Consider the following 13,337-nt stretch of genomic DNA (forward strand, 5'->3'; position numbering starts at 1 on the left):
AGCTTTTAAAAGATTACCATCTATGGGAATGTTTCTGCACGCATCTTCATTAGCCATTCTAAAAGTACCTTTTCAAGATCTGTGCACTTTGCCTTTTGTGCTTGAATCCTACCCGGTGCAGCAGATTTCTCTAAACTTTCAATCTTTTTCCGATCTTCCAGAACAGTGTACTGATTTAGGAATCCAACTGTTTGGCAATGTCAGTCTTAGAATGCACACCATTATTTACAGCTTGCAAAATCCTAATTTTATCTGCAATTGTCAAAGCTTTCTTGGAGCCATCCAATAAACTTACACTCTAACTAATGAAATTGACTTCTAGCTGATGTTAATTTCATTACCACACTGCAAGAAAAGAGCATGGGAAACCTTAAATGATTTCTCGTAGTTAGGCTGCAACTCATCGATTACTTCAGTACATTTGAAGCATTCTTGTTATTTTTAAACGCAAATATTGTAATAAAAAAGTAAAAATTCAAATTAAGAGGTAGAAATTTACGGTCATTATAAAGAAATCCTTTTATTTTCATTATTATTATACTGAATGTAAAATAGTGTTAGATTAATGAGAAATTGGCCAACCACATAGGATGTTGTAAGGTGTTGGGACGTTAAAAAGAGGGTCACTGTAAAGAGCTTCGACTGTATATATTATATTTTGATTTTTAAATTTGAAGATGAAAAAACATTAACAGGGCTAACATACCACTCTCCTGATAAAGAAAGGCCTCCCCTCCGGGGTTCCTCCCAGGAACATTGTAATAAAGAATGCATGCATTCAAAATCCTAGACTAAAATTAGAAATATTACAGTTGCCAAATAAGGTACCTATTTGCTCTGTTTCCACTTCAGCAAATGCTGTTTCGAACTGTGTATCTTCAACAAAAGATATTCTATTGCTGACACCTCTCTTTTTGTGGACATTCTACAACTAAAAGAATAAAAATCCCCAGTGTTAGATCAGTCTCTGAACTTCCAATTGAGGCAATCACTTACTTCAGAAAGGAAATAAAGGGGAAGTTGCTGAATGAGAACATCAAGGTAACAAAGACTTGCCATTAAAACTACTCCAATTTTCATGTGACTTGGAAACCATTGTATGTAGTTTAATAATAGAGAATTGTAAACTTAAAAGATATTTCACAGTCTGACTTATGTCCTTCTTCAATGGTGAGGTCTTCTATTAAGAATTTTGCTGCACTTTTGTTGTATGTTTTTCTAACATTGAAGAAATGAATGTTACTGAACCCTGTTTTCTGTGACAAAAGGAAAAACTGACAAATTTCTTTAAGGATAATTTAAGAACCTTTTCCTTAAAGCTGAGGAAATGAGCCTACTTTTGCTACCAGCCAAGAAATTAAAGAATAAGTAACCAAATCTTGGAAATTATACCTTTAAAGATTCCTTTAAAAATGTCAAAGACAATGTGCTGTGAGTGATTGATTAAAAACAAAGGCATCATTATTGAAACTAATAGCAAAGATAATTTATATAAGATTTCATCATCTTTGCTTACTGATATTGGCAGTTATCGAAACTCCCAAAGACAGAGTCTACCATTCTTGTTCTTTGATATAGGCATTTGGTATGTCTCTATCAAACAGTAACATGCCTAGATAATGGACAATTTTTTAAGAAAAAGTTCAATGATTATGGTTTTTATGCTTGAAGAAATTAAGAGGAAGGTTTCCTTTCCTTTTTTTGACTAATTCTGAAAATAACAGTATATCAATTTGGGTGTTGATTTCAATCTCTCAGCTGTACAATATTGCAGTATCTTCTAATAAGCTGTATATTGTGTGGATGTCCCACAAGATATAAGTTGTTTACCATCGTATTGTGCTGCTTCTGCTTCCTGGGATATGGGCATAGAAAGTCCTGCAGTCCGAGTATGTACATCTTCATGTGGTACCAAACCTGGCCACATGTTTTCTGAGTGTTCCAGTAAAACCAGTGCACTATTGATTGGTTGGTTGATATGTTGTTTAATGACATAAGAGCTGCTAAGGCCATATTGTGCAGCAATTAGAAAAGAAAAAGAAGAGAAAGTAAGCATGCCCTGAGGGACTCTTGTTGTTTCAAGGTCATATATGACTTCAAAAATTTAATGTCTCATGCAGTTCACCCCTATTCCTATTAATCTTAGACCAAGTATAAATTTTAGTCATCAGTTAAAACAACTGCAGTTAAAGTGCTCAGCACTCAAGAGCAGTGGCTGATGAGATCCATGAACTTGCCGAGGAAGAATATGCTGACCTCTTGTGTCTTCAGGGGCCTCTGAATTATAGAGGGAATTTTCTGGTTTTCAACTCACTTCTAGAGTGTTGCAGCCTGATCATAATGATCTTATATCAGAATTTATAATTTCCAAGAGAAACATAGAAGTTCTTAGTTATAGGTATATCTTCAGCTTCACCATGCAATTTTTCCTCTCTATTCACATCACTATTCACATCATTCTTTTTATTTAGTTTCTTTATACTGTCCTCTTCTCAGTCATAATGTTATCTCTCAACTATTTAAACAATTTTGCATTACTAAATCCTTTTCCAGTGCACTGGTGGGTAGCACACTTTGTAGAATCACCATCCTCCCCACATGTGGGGGAGGATGGTGATTCTATTGGAATGAGCAGAAGCCTGGAAAACAAAATGCAGGATATTTCAGAAACTGCTGGGAATCATTGCAGTACAAGTAAACACATGGGTTGTGTTAGGGTAGCTAAGAATAGGAACAGGTGCTTGTATACATGCGTGTACACCAATGCTAGGAGTTTGGTAAATAAATTTGATGAATTTGAAGTATTGCTCAAAGCATCAAAGGCAGATATTTTAGGGATATCGGAGACGTGGTGTCACACAGATATAAGGAATGCAGAACTGGAATTTGGGGGAGTACAATGTCTACAGAAAGGATAGACAGGATAGGAAGGGAAGAGGGGTTATGCTATTAGTTAAGAAACACATAAAATCCAAGGAAGTGAAGCCAGTCAATATCGCTGGACAGTGCAGTCTCGAGTCAGTTTGGTATGACATAAGCATTGGGAGAACAAAATTGAGAGTAGGAGTGTGCTATAGGCCTAATGACTCTGATGAGTATAATAAGAAACTGTACAGAGAAATAGAGTGGGCCAGTAAATCAGAGAGTCTTATAATGGAGGATTTTAATTGCCCAGATATTGACTGGAATTTGACGGTTGGTCACTCACACATTAGCAAGGCTTTTGTGGATTTATTGGATGATTGTTTTCTACATCAGCATGTTCAGGAGGCAAATAGAGAGTAATACTCTTGATTTGATTATCAGTAGTGATTCTTCATGCATTAAGAATCTGCAGATAAAGGAACCACTAGGTGGCAGTGATCACAGTGTTCTGAAATGGGATTTACTCAAAGAGGTAACTACCATCAGGGGTTAAGGGAAGGGTTACTGCTTTCGTAAAGACGATGACGACGATGGTCTGAGACAGTATTTAAATTCTATACAGTGGGACCAACTGATGATGTTACCAACAGCAAATTCAAAATGGGAAGCATTCAAGGAACTTATCTTGGAAGCTACTAGGCTTTACATACCAACTAAGAAATATTGTTGAAGGTTTAGGCCTAAATGGATGTCAGATGAACTAATGAGACATATGGCAGAGAAGAAAAATGCATGGGATACATATAAATTAACACATGACACAGAAGCCTATGATAGATATAAGTTATTCTGTAACCAAGTTACTAAGGAGCTTAGGCAGGCGAAGGCAGATTACGAGAAATCTTTGGCAAGGGATGCAAAGAAAAACAGCAAAGAGTTCTTTACTTATGTAAACTCTAGAAGGAAGGGGATGAATCAGATTGGTCCACTTGATATCGATGGTTCAACTGTTGATGATCCTGCTCAGGTAGCTAACAATCTAAATGAGTATTTTGCATGTATATTCACACATGAGGAGTTATTCAGCGAGGGGAATGCCAGAGGTGTATTCAACTCTGCCAGTAAGCTAGATAATCTTGTAATAACTGAGAGTAAAGTGGAGGAGGAATTGCAGAAGATAAACACAAGAAAGGCACCAGGGGTGGATTGGATCTACCAGTTATATTAAAGGAGGCAGCAAAGGAAGTAAGCAAACCCTTAGCCACAATTATGAGAGCTTCCTTGGACTCAGGGGAGGTACCCATAGACTGGAGATGTGCAAATGTGACCCCAATTCACAATGGAGGATCAAAGGCTGACACAAGTAATTATAGACCTGTGAGTTTAACTTCTGTTCCAGGAAAATTAATGGAGGCACTGGTTAAAGAAGCACTGCAGGATCATCTAGACAAGACCGCAGTTATAGCTCGGACACAGCATGGTTTTGTTAGGAGGAAGTCTTGCCTGACCAATTTGATTGGATACTATGATACAGTCACAAAAGAACTGGATGCAGGGAATAACTTTGATATTATATACTTTGATCTTTGAAAGGCTTTTGATACTGTTGCACATGGAAGACTGCTGCACAAATTGGAGCAGAATTTGTGGCATTGGAGGCAAATTGCTGCTATGGATAAAGGGGTGGTTAAGTGGGAGAAGACAGAGAGTGGTAATCAATGGACACTGCCCATTGTGGACTAATGTTATTAGTGGAGTCTCTCAGTGTTCAGTGTTGGGTCTATTATTGTTTTCTATATTTATAAATAATATTGATGATGATATATCAAGCTTAATGTCCAAGTTTGCAGACGATACAAAGGATGGCATGGTTGTTAAGTACAATACTGACACTATGCTGCTGCAACAGGATCTGGAAAGGTTGAGCAGATGGGCTGAGAGGTGGCAAATGAAGTTTAACATTGACAAATGTAAAGTACTACATATGAGAAACAGCAACCCCAGAGCAACATATCAACTCTGTGGTACTACACTGACAGTGATAGAGAATGAAAAGGACCTGGGGGTAATTGTGCAGGCAGATATGAAGTTTTCTGAGCAGTGCAGATGGTCTGCAAGAGTAGCCCATGGTGTCTTGTCAATGATATACAGGAATTTTTCTAGCAGGAATAAGGAGGTGATTATTCCCTTGTATAAGGCAATGGTCAGGCCATACCTTGAGTACTGTATACAGGTCTGGAGGCCTCATTTTAAGAAGGATGTAGAGCTGCTGGAATGAGTACAGAGAAGGGAAACAAGATTAGTGAATGGAACTAGGCACCTGTGAGGTGATCTGATTGAGGTGTATAAAGCCTTGAATGGTTTGAGCATGCTCAATGCTGATGGGATTCTTCCTCTTGCTCAGAATAATCACCTGAGAGGGCATAAATTCAAATTGAGGAAAGACATTTGTAGGATAGAAATTTGTGCAGAAATTTGCCTTTAGCCAGCGGGTGGTTGGTTGGTTGGTGGAACAGACTTCCATCCCTTGTTGTGGAATTTGATAGCCTAAATAAATATAAGGCTCAGCTGGACAGGTATTTCGAATGAACGGAGGGGTGAAGTGGAAGGTGTTTTTTTTTTTTTTTTTTTGGCTGATGCTGCATAAGCTTCTTTCTTTCATCATATGCTAATGCTAATAACATGGCTGAGTTAGTTGTTCTCATGCAAGGGCAGCATGGTTTTTCCTCCTGGAATCTTAGGGGGTTTTTTTTGTACAGCAAACATGCAAATTGACCACAGAACACCTGCAATTTACAGACATAATATTTATGGAACAATATGGCCTAAGCGCTGATGTGCCTAAAATCCTAGAACAACAACAACATCCAATTTTGATTCTTGATACTTGATAATTAAGTGAAAGGTAGAAGGCTGGTGTCACCAGAAACCAACTTTCTGCCTTCTGCAGTGTCCGCATGGGTTAGTACATTGTGTATAATGTTTTATGTGCATTGGCACCGGGGTTTCCCTCAACTCATAGTAGCTCTGTGACGAATACATGACTCTGTAAAGGCCAAATAGTGAGGGCTAGTGAGTGTTTGTGTAAGGTTAATGTTGGGCTGTGTTGGTCTGTTGTTCATTCTGTTTCTTAACCTAGTGGCCTTTGGAACATCACCAACCACTAGTTACCATCCTTCGCTGCATGGAGGTGGATAGGGTCAATAAGGAGAGGTGGACTAGCGGGGCAAACCCTAATGTTGCCTAAGCTTACCAGGGAGAGCCACAAAAAAGGGAGGAAGGGAGTACAAAGGAGATAGTATGAGTGTTGGATGAAAGAGGGATGGGCAGTAGCCGAGGTGCCCACCCAAATGGAATGGGTAATGGTGGGGGACCCCTGAGGGAGTTAGCCCATCCTCACCCCAGGGGGGGGGATTGGAAAGATGTGGTATCAGCCACCAGGTAAAAGGTTGGGCAGTAACCACCCAAGTTGGGGACAGAGAAGGTAGAGAATCCCCCTAGGGTCGGGAGAGAAAGGACATAGGGAAAGGAATCCCTGGTTGTAGTTCACCTCTCTGGACAAAGTGATTTCTTACTGACTTGAGCCAGCCAGACAGTCAGTATCTTCCACGCCATGCCAGCTATGAAAGCAAACAGCATGGCATCAGCAGGGATGGTCCTGATGGGCCCAGGGCCCCCCCATGGCCATCAGTCTTGTGTAGTGATGGCAGCTGGAAGAAACATGCAATTTGTTCCATTCACACGTCTTTCACACCATTAAAGACCACTTGCGAATTTTACCTAGTTTTTTTTTACCTGTGGCATGCTAGAATTTTTATATTTTTATTTTTCAACTTATTTTTAGCATGAAGCGCTGAAGAGGTTTTCAGTAGCTATTTAGATCTGTCGAATTTTATGCTTTTATATCTAAATCATTTAAATATAAAAGAATCATTAAAATGACTAATCAGAATAACTAATTGTCGGTCACTGATTTTACTGGTTAAACTTAATGGAGTAAAATGAAAATGAGATCAGGACACTGACTGGTGGCTATTTTAAAAAATTATATTAAATGTGTATTGATACAGTTACATTTTACATTTATAGGTCACTCTGTTATATGAATCTGAACATCTTCCTGACTGTTACAGTCTTCTTGACGTTGCTTACATCTCTATCTGGAAGAGGGTATGTTGATTATTGCACCTAATATGAATATTATATTTTAATGCCTTATTAAGTCTATTAAATCACCCATATTAAATTTAGCATGTAGCATTTAGAGAAAATTCTGGAATTAGAAATATAGTACTACTGAAATATACAGATCTTTGGTAAGGTACTTAATTAATCTACCCTCAGGATCCATTTAAGCACTTGTAGACTATATTGTGAAGCTGTCTCATGAGTAATAATGAATGTTATATCATATACTAAATTTGTGAATTTTATTCCTGTAGTGGGGGGGAGTAAGAAAAATGAAGATTAAACCTATAATGCTTGAAATTGGACTACTATTAATAGTACTATTAAATGTCCAGCACAAGGACCTCAAAGGTCACACAGCATTTTGAAATATTGGTTGATATTGTGAAGCCCAGCAGTTAAAAAGGGTTGAGGTCAGATTGTAGTAGAAAGTGCATTATTTAAATTTTGAAGCTCCCTATAAAATTTTGTATTGTCTGAAAATGTTAAGATTTTCCCATGCCATAAAAAAAAAAAATAAAAACTGACTAAAATTTATTGTTATTTAAAAAAAATAAAGGTAACAATAGTTGAAAGTTTCTAATGAGAACTATACTTACTTAATATAGACCATAACACAAATTCGTCTTTGAATAAAAAAAATACTGTACTTTTTTTAATGTAAACTATTTATGGGAGGTCACATGCAGTATACATATTTTCCTGTGAACCATCTGTCACGTATGGCCATCCCTGGTGTAGATTAAGCATCTCACATTTATATTAGAATTCTGTCATTTGTCCATCTGAAAGTGATGTGCAAACTTTCGCTCCTCCACTTTTTTGCTATTTTCTTTCATATTAATTATTTAAAAGGTAGTGTATTGTGGTTTAATAATTATAATTACTGTTCTGTTAGATGTTAATTTTCTTGCTTTCTTTGCCAGAATGCCCCTATACGGATTTTGTATCGTATTGTGGAGAGACCAAAGAAAAGGCTGAAAGTCTCATTCTCTGACTGTGATCATGTCTCAGAACACCCAGGAGTCTTGGAGCAACCAGCAGGAATTTCGGATGAACTCCCAGGCATCTCAGAGGAACATTCAGGAGTCTCGGAGGAACATCCAAGAGTCTCAGAAGAATGCCCAGGGATATCCAAGAATAGCCTAGGAATCTCCGAGGATAGCCCAGGGATCTTGGACGAGAACTCAAGGAGCTTGGAGAAATGCCCTGGAATCTTAGAGGGAGTGTCAAAAGATCATACTTTGACCTCATCACCATCACTAACCGAAGTTCATGTGAAAGCAAATGCAAGGGAGCAGACAGAACCAGTCAGCTCCATCAAAGTGGCGCCAGACAGCACCATCAAAACTATATCTAATGCAGTACCTGAAGTAAGGAGCAGCAAACCAAAAAAGAAGAAGAAGAAGAAGAAAAAGAAACGAACACAATCGGAGTATGCTCTGAAATCTTCTCCCTCTAAGTTATGTACAGTGATGCCAAAGAAGAAGTTCGTAGATATTAAAAGTGAGGAGACTTCAAGTATTTCAGAAGGCCACAGTACAGAAGCACACCTGTTTGGCCAGCAGACTTGTGAAATAAACACTTCTAGCAAAGTTAAGCAACTATCTAAGAGTAGGGAACCGGTGAACATAATCCCAGTGGATACGCGACCCAACTCTGAAGTTTCATTGAACGAACCAAAAATAGTTCTCCCAGTCAAATTACAGCACTCTGTGGACACTACAGAGAATACCTATGTTTCAGCCCCCCAAGACCAACTTTCTATTCTTGAAAAAGAGCAGAAAACTGAAGAATCGGCTGAAACAAGTTCCCATTCAACTCTTTTGAATATACTACCAGCAGGTAGTACTGAGGCCAGCAACGATAGTACGACGCCAGTAACTACCATCATCCAAAAAGATGAAAAAACAACAGTTCCAAGTAGAGGTGCTAACAGCTGCAGTCGCACAGAAGCCCAACCAGAACTTGAATCAGAATTAAAAGTGAGTGTTTCCACAGCTATTTTAGAAGAAAAATCTATCAAAACAGATAAAGAAAGTCCAGAAGACGAGGCAGAGGGAACCGACGATGGAGAAGCTGATAGCGGCAGAGGTAGTGACATCAGCAGTCGAACGGGAACTCGGTCTGTGTGCGACGATGATATTGGCTCTCCAGCGTCCTTAGTACAAACGCCTGAACTTGAAAAGCCGGCTTCCCTACCCGCAACTAGTCCACAGCCAGTGCCAAGTCCAGTGACAGCCTACCCTGCACTTGAGAACAGTTGTGTGAGAGAAGAGTCGGAACCATCCCGAGACGATACAGGTGCACTAGACCTGTCGATATCCCATAAAAGGAGCATAAGCGAACGCTCACCTCTTCCTAAACCTCGACATGTAGCAAATCCGGCAGTGCTAGATAAACACAGAGTAGTTCCGTGCCTTTCAGTTCCTAAACACTCCTCCTTCAAAGTGTTGCCTGGTGTGGTTCCTCCGGCCAGTGCCCACCGGAAGTCATCAGATTATCGTAATTTCCGATGTAGGGGTAGTACATTGACTGTTATTAACCCTGACCCAACCAGCTTTAGGCCAAGGATTGTAATTAAGAATCTTGACCCCAGGCCCGATCACGCACACAGCCGTCACCATCATCACCGTATGTGAGGTTATTGTGTTCATGTTTCTCATTTCGTATGCATGAACTGGTTACGAAGATTACAAATGGTTGCAATAGCAACCAAACCTGTGCAATGATCTAAGATGTTTCTTATTCAGAATGTGTGGACATCTTATTCTATCATATTTATAACAGGGATAGGGCTGCTAACTTTCTTTCTATTTGTAGACTGGCGTAAATTTTGAAATCCACGAGGGGATCTCAGTTTGGTGAACTTCTCTGTACAACGAACAGGGTTCCCAAGAAAGTCCTTAGTCGCAATATATTTTACTAAATTGGTATAAAAGGTCATTTTGTACAACTGCAACGGTACTATATATAGGGACTTTCCATTTCATAGAATATGTACAGTATTAGTAATAGTTATTACCATTCACATATTTTAACAAGTTTTTAGTCATGATTGTTAGTCCTCGATTTGCACGTTGACGTACAAGCATTCAAATTTTAGCGACATTTGTTAACTCGTTTCTCTGCCAACCACCCAGTAGGTCAGTTCACTTGATAAACCAATGAGAAATGTTATATTTGGCACGTGTTGTTATGAAAAATGCGCATGTGTAGTTGAACGCATATTTGTAGCATGCATACCTCTGGTCCACTCGTCTGCCTTCCCTGCAACTGGTAAGATGAACGTCTTCCCAAGCAGCATTTCTGCTTGCCCACTTGTGTGTAAAGAAGTGTGTAAGATAGTCGTTGCCATGGCGATAATGTACAATGAATCCACCCTATAATAAATTGTTATCTGTTGCATACATATTGCTGCATCAACTCATTCTGTATATATTATGTTTAAGAAAAATTCGGAAGAATACACACATTTATTTCATCAAGAACTAGGATGTTTCAGAAATGTCAGGGAGGAGCTGGGTATAAAAAGAGGCTGCTTGTATGCTAGTTGTTGGGAACTCCACATTCATTTTGCAGTGTTCCCTAAATATCAATGCCTTTCGAATTCCAGTGAAACGCCATTTTGTGACTTTCTTCAATGAAAATTAAACTTGTTCCTGCATCTATGGAATTAACGCCTACTCAGTTTCAGAAATTTAATATAGCATACACAAATTGTGAATTTTGTTTAATTTTTGCCATTGGTTACACGGGACCAATCATCTAGCAATACATCCAGCACCACCAACATCGTATGATGGTAGTCATGAAATGTTGATAGTGGTACTGAATGTATAACAGACTTTTAAGACTTTTTCTCCCCTTCATTATAAAGTTTAACTAAGTTTAACTTTATTGAATAACATATATGAAAAAACCAATGATCTGAATTATCTAAATTTTTTTTTAGATAATGCAGACGTATTATAATACATGTACAAAAATTTAAACAGACAAATAATGATTTTGTGGATGTCCTTAAGTTCCAGGAATGAAATGACAATAAGAATTGGAATACTTTATTTTACGGAGCTGGGTTCCACAAAATATGGTATTCCAATTCTTCTTGTCAACAACTTCAACAGTTGTAGGATTTCTGTGTTCAGCTCTCTCAACTTCTTATCTTATCCAAGTCCAGTTTCATCAAAAGCCCAGTGCAATTCAAATGAATTAGCATATTTAAAAAAAACAGCCAAGTTACAAGTCAATCACTTAAATTTAAGAACAGAAGTGAGCAATGAGCACTCCTTCCTGCTTTAGATGGACTTGGCACATTATAGCCTGACCTACTCATGTGTCATAAAAAACCATAACCAAACCAAATCCTGCTTTAGAATAAATCTGTATTTATTTCCTAAGAAATGTATACAGAAACATGTTCAGGGTATGATCCTTTACCATTTTCTTCAGTGTATTTTCTTGGTGCTGATCATTCCAAGGCACTGAAGCAGTGGTAGAAAATCATTTCTTAATTATGTATTTGTATATTTTTTAGAAAATAAATTCAGAATTATTCTAATGTCGGAAGAAAATTATTCTAATGTCGGAAGAAGTGCTCATTTCTTTTCTTTCCCAAAGAGTAAATTATAGCTATGCAACATGCCAAGGATCGTAGTGAAAGCCAAGTTATGTGTACTATGAATGAATTAAAATATATATTCATCTCAGAGAACTAAATGGGAACAAGAGTGCTTGCATCGAGAATGATTGCAATGTCATATATATTTGACACTGCTGTAGAGGATGATGGTACTTTGACTTTTATCAGTTAAATCCTCCATAAGGTCATGTGAGGTTCACACATAAAAATCTGAAGGCTAATTTTAAAATGCCTTTCATTTATTTATTAGTTTTTTTTTTAAATCCTAAAACTCCATAATTTCAAACCATATGATAGAGTTAAATTTTACTAGACTCCTTCGGCGCCTCCGTGGCCAGGTGGGAAGGAACAGCAGTAGCACACGCTTCTTGATTAGACTGGGGTTCGAGCCCATCACCATCAAATACGGAGGATGCGGAAAGGTCAGGGAATGACCACCGCATATCCCCGGAGCAATATGGCCTTAGTTGCTAATGCTCCTAAAAAAAAAAAAACCAAATAACAAAATAAATAATAACTAGACTCCTTCACCTCTCCTGAGGAGAATGCCTATAGTGTTATTCAGATATTATAAACCAGTTGATACCATATTTATGAATAATTAGTAGGAATTCACTTATCTCCATAATGCAGTATATTAAAAGTTTCAGATTCAGTCATACTTATTAAAAATGGGACATACTGAAAGACATAATACTTAAACTGTTGAAGCATAAAGTTAACTAATTTTGGTGATTCCAATGCCAGTTACTTTTTTTTTTTTTTTTTCACTCTAACATTTGCTTTGTTCATGTCATGGTTTGAATTAAAATACAATGGCATTAATGCTCCCAATTTTATTGGGTATAGGACAAAATGGCTATAGCTGTCTCCGGTGGCTCTCAACAATTTTGTTTTGCTTCCCCTCCTTTATTTATTTATTATTATTATTTTTTATTTTATTATTATTATTATTATTTATTTATTTATTTTTTTTTTGCAATGGTAGCATGCTGCAATATTGGCTTCAGTGACAAGTGCTGTTTATTTACTTTCATAACTCAAAAATTGCCGACCGAGCTGGTCTGTCCCTGTACAAGCATAGCAGTAAAACCCAAAACATAAAAGTCCATCTTTGGGAACTATCTTTTTAGGCCTAAATATTGTTCAAGGTTTAGGCCTAAATGGTTGTTAGAAGAATTAATGAGACATGTGACAGAGAAGAAAAATGCATGGGATACATACAAATTAATGGGTGACATGGAAGCCTATGATAGATATAAGTTGGTCTGTAACCAAGTCACAAAGGAGATTAGGCAGGCAAAGGCAGACTACGAAAAATCCTTGGCAAAGGATGCAAAGAAAAACAGAAAAGAGTTCTTTACATATTTGAACTCGAGAAGGAAAGGGATGAATCAGATTGGTCCACTGGATATTGATGGTTCAACAGTTGAGGATCCTGCTCAGGTGGCTAACAATCTAAACGAGTATTTTGCATCTACATTCACGCATGAGGAGTTATTCAGGAAGGAGAATGATGTAGGTAAAGTAAACATTGGCAGTGGGCTGGATGATTTCGTAATAACTGAGAGGAAAGTGGAGGAGAGATTGTTGAGGATAAACATAAAAAAGGCACCTGGGGTGGATGGGATCTATCCAG

The 13,337-nt window shown here is 37.9% G+C and overlaps 1 protein-coding gene across 1 annotated transcript in view; it reads left to right on the forward strand.

Moving 5' to 3' along the window:
- Window positions 1-10,430, forward strand: part of LOC150091174 (uncharacterized) — a 234,173-nt gene extending 223,743 nt beyond the window's left edge. The window contains exons 9-10 of the mRNA XM_090374566.1: window positions 6,955-7,035; window positions 7,980-10,430. Coding sequence (XP_090230692.1) covers window positions 6,955-7,035; window positions 7,980-9,695 — 1,797 coding nt within the window. The 3' untranslated portion in view covers window positions 9,696-10,430. The remainder of the gene's footprint in view (window positions 1-6,954; window positions 7,036-7,979) is intronic.
- Window positions 10,431-13,337: the final 2,907 nt, after the last annotated feature.

The sequence above is a fragment of the Mastigoproctus giganteus genome, chromosome 1, assembly GCF_048544385.1.
Source record: "Mastigoproctus giganteus isolate SK-2022 chromosome 1, ASM4854438v1, whole genome shotgun sequence".
Classification (NCBI taxonomy): Eukaryota; Metazoa; Arthropoda; class Arachnida; order Uropygi; family Thelyphonidae; genus Mastigoproctus; species Mastigoproctus giganteus.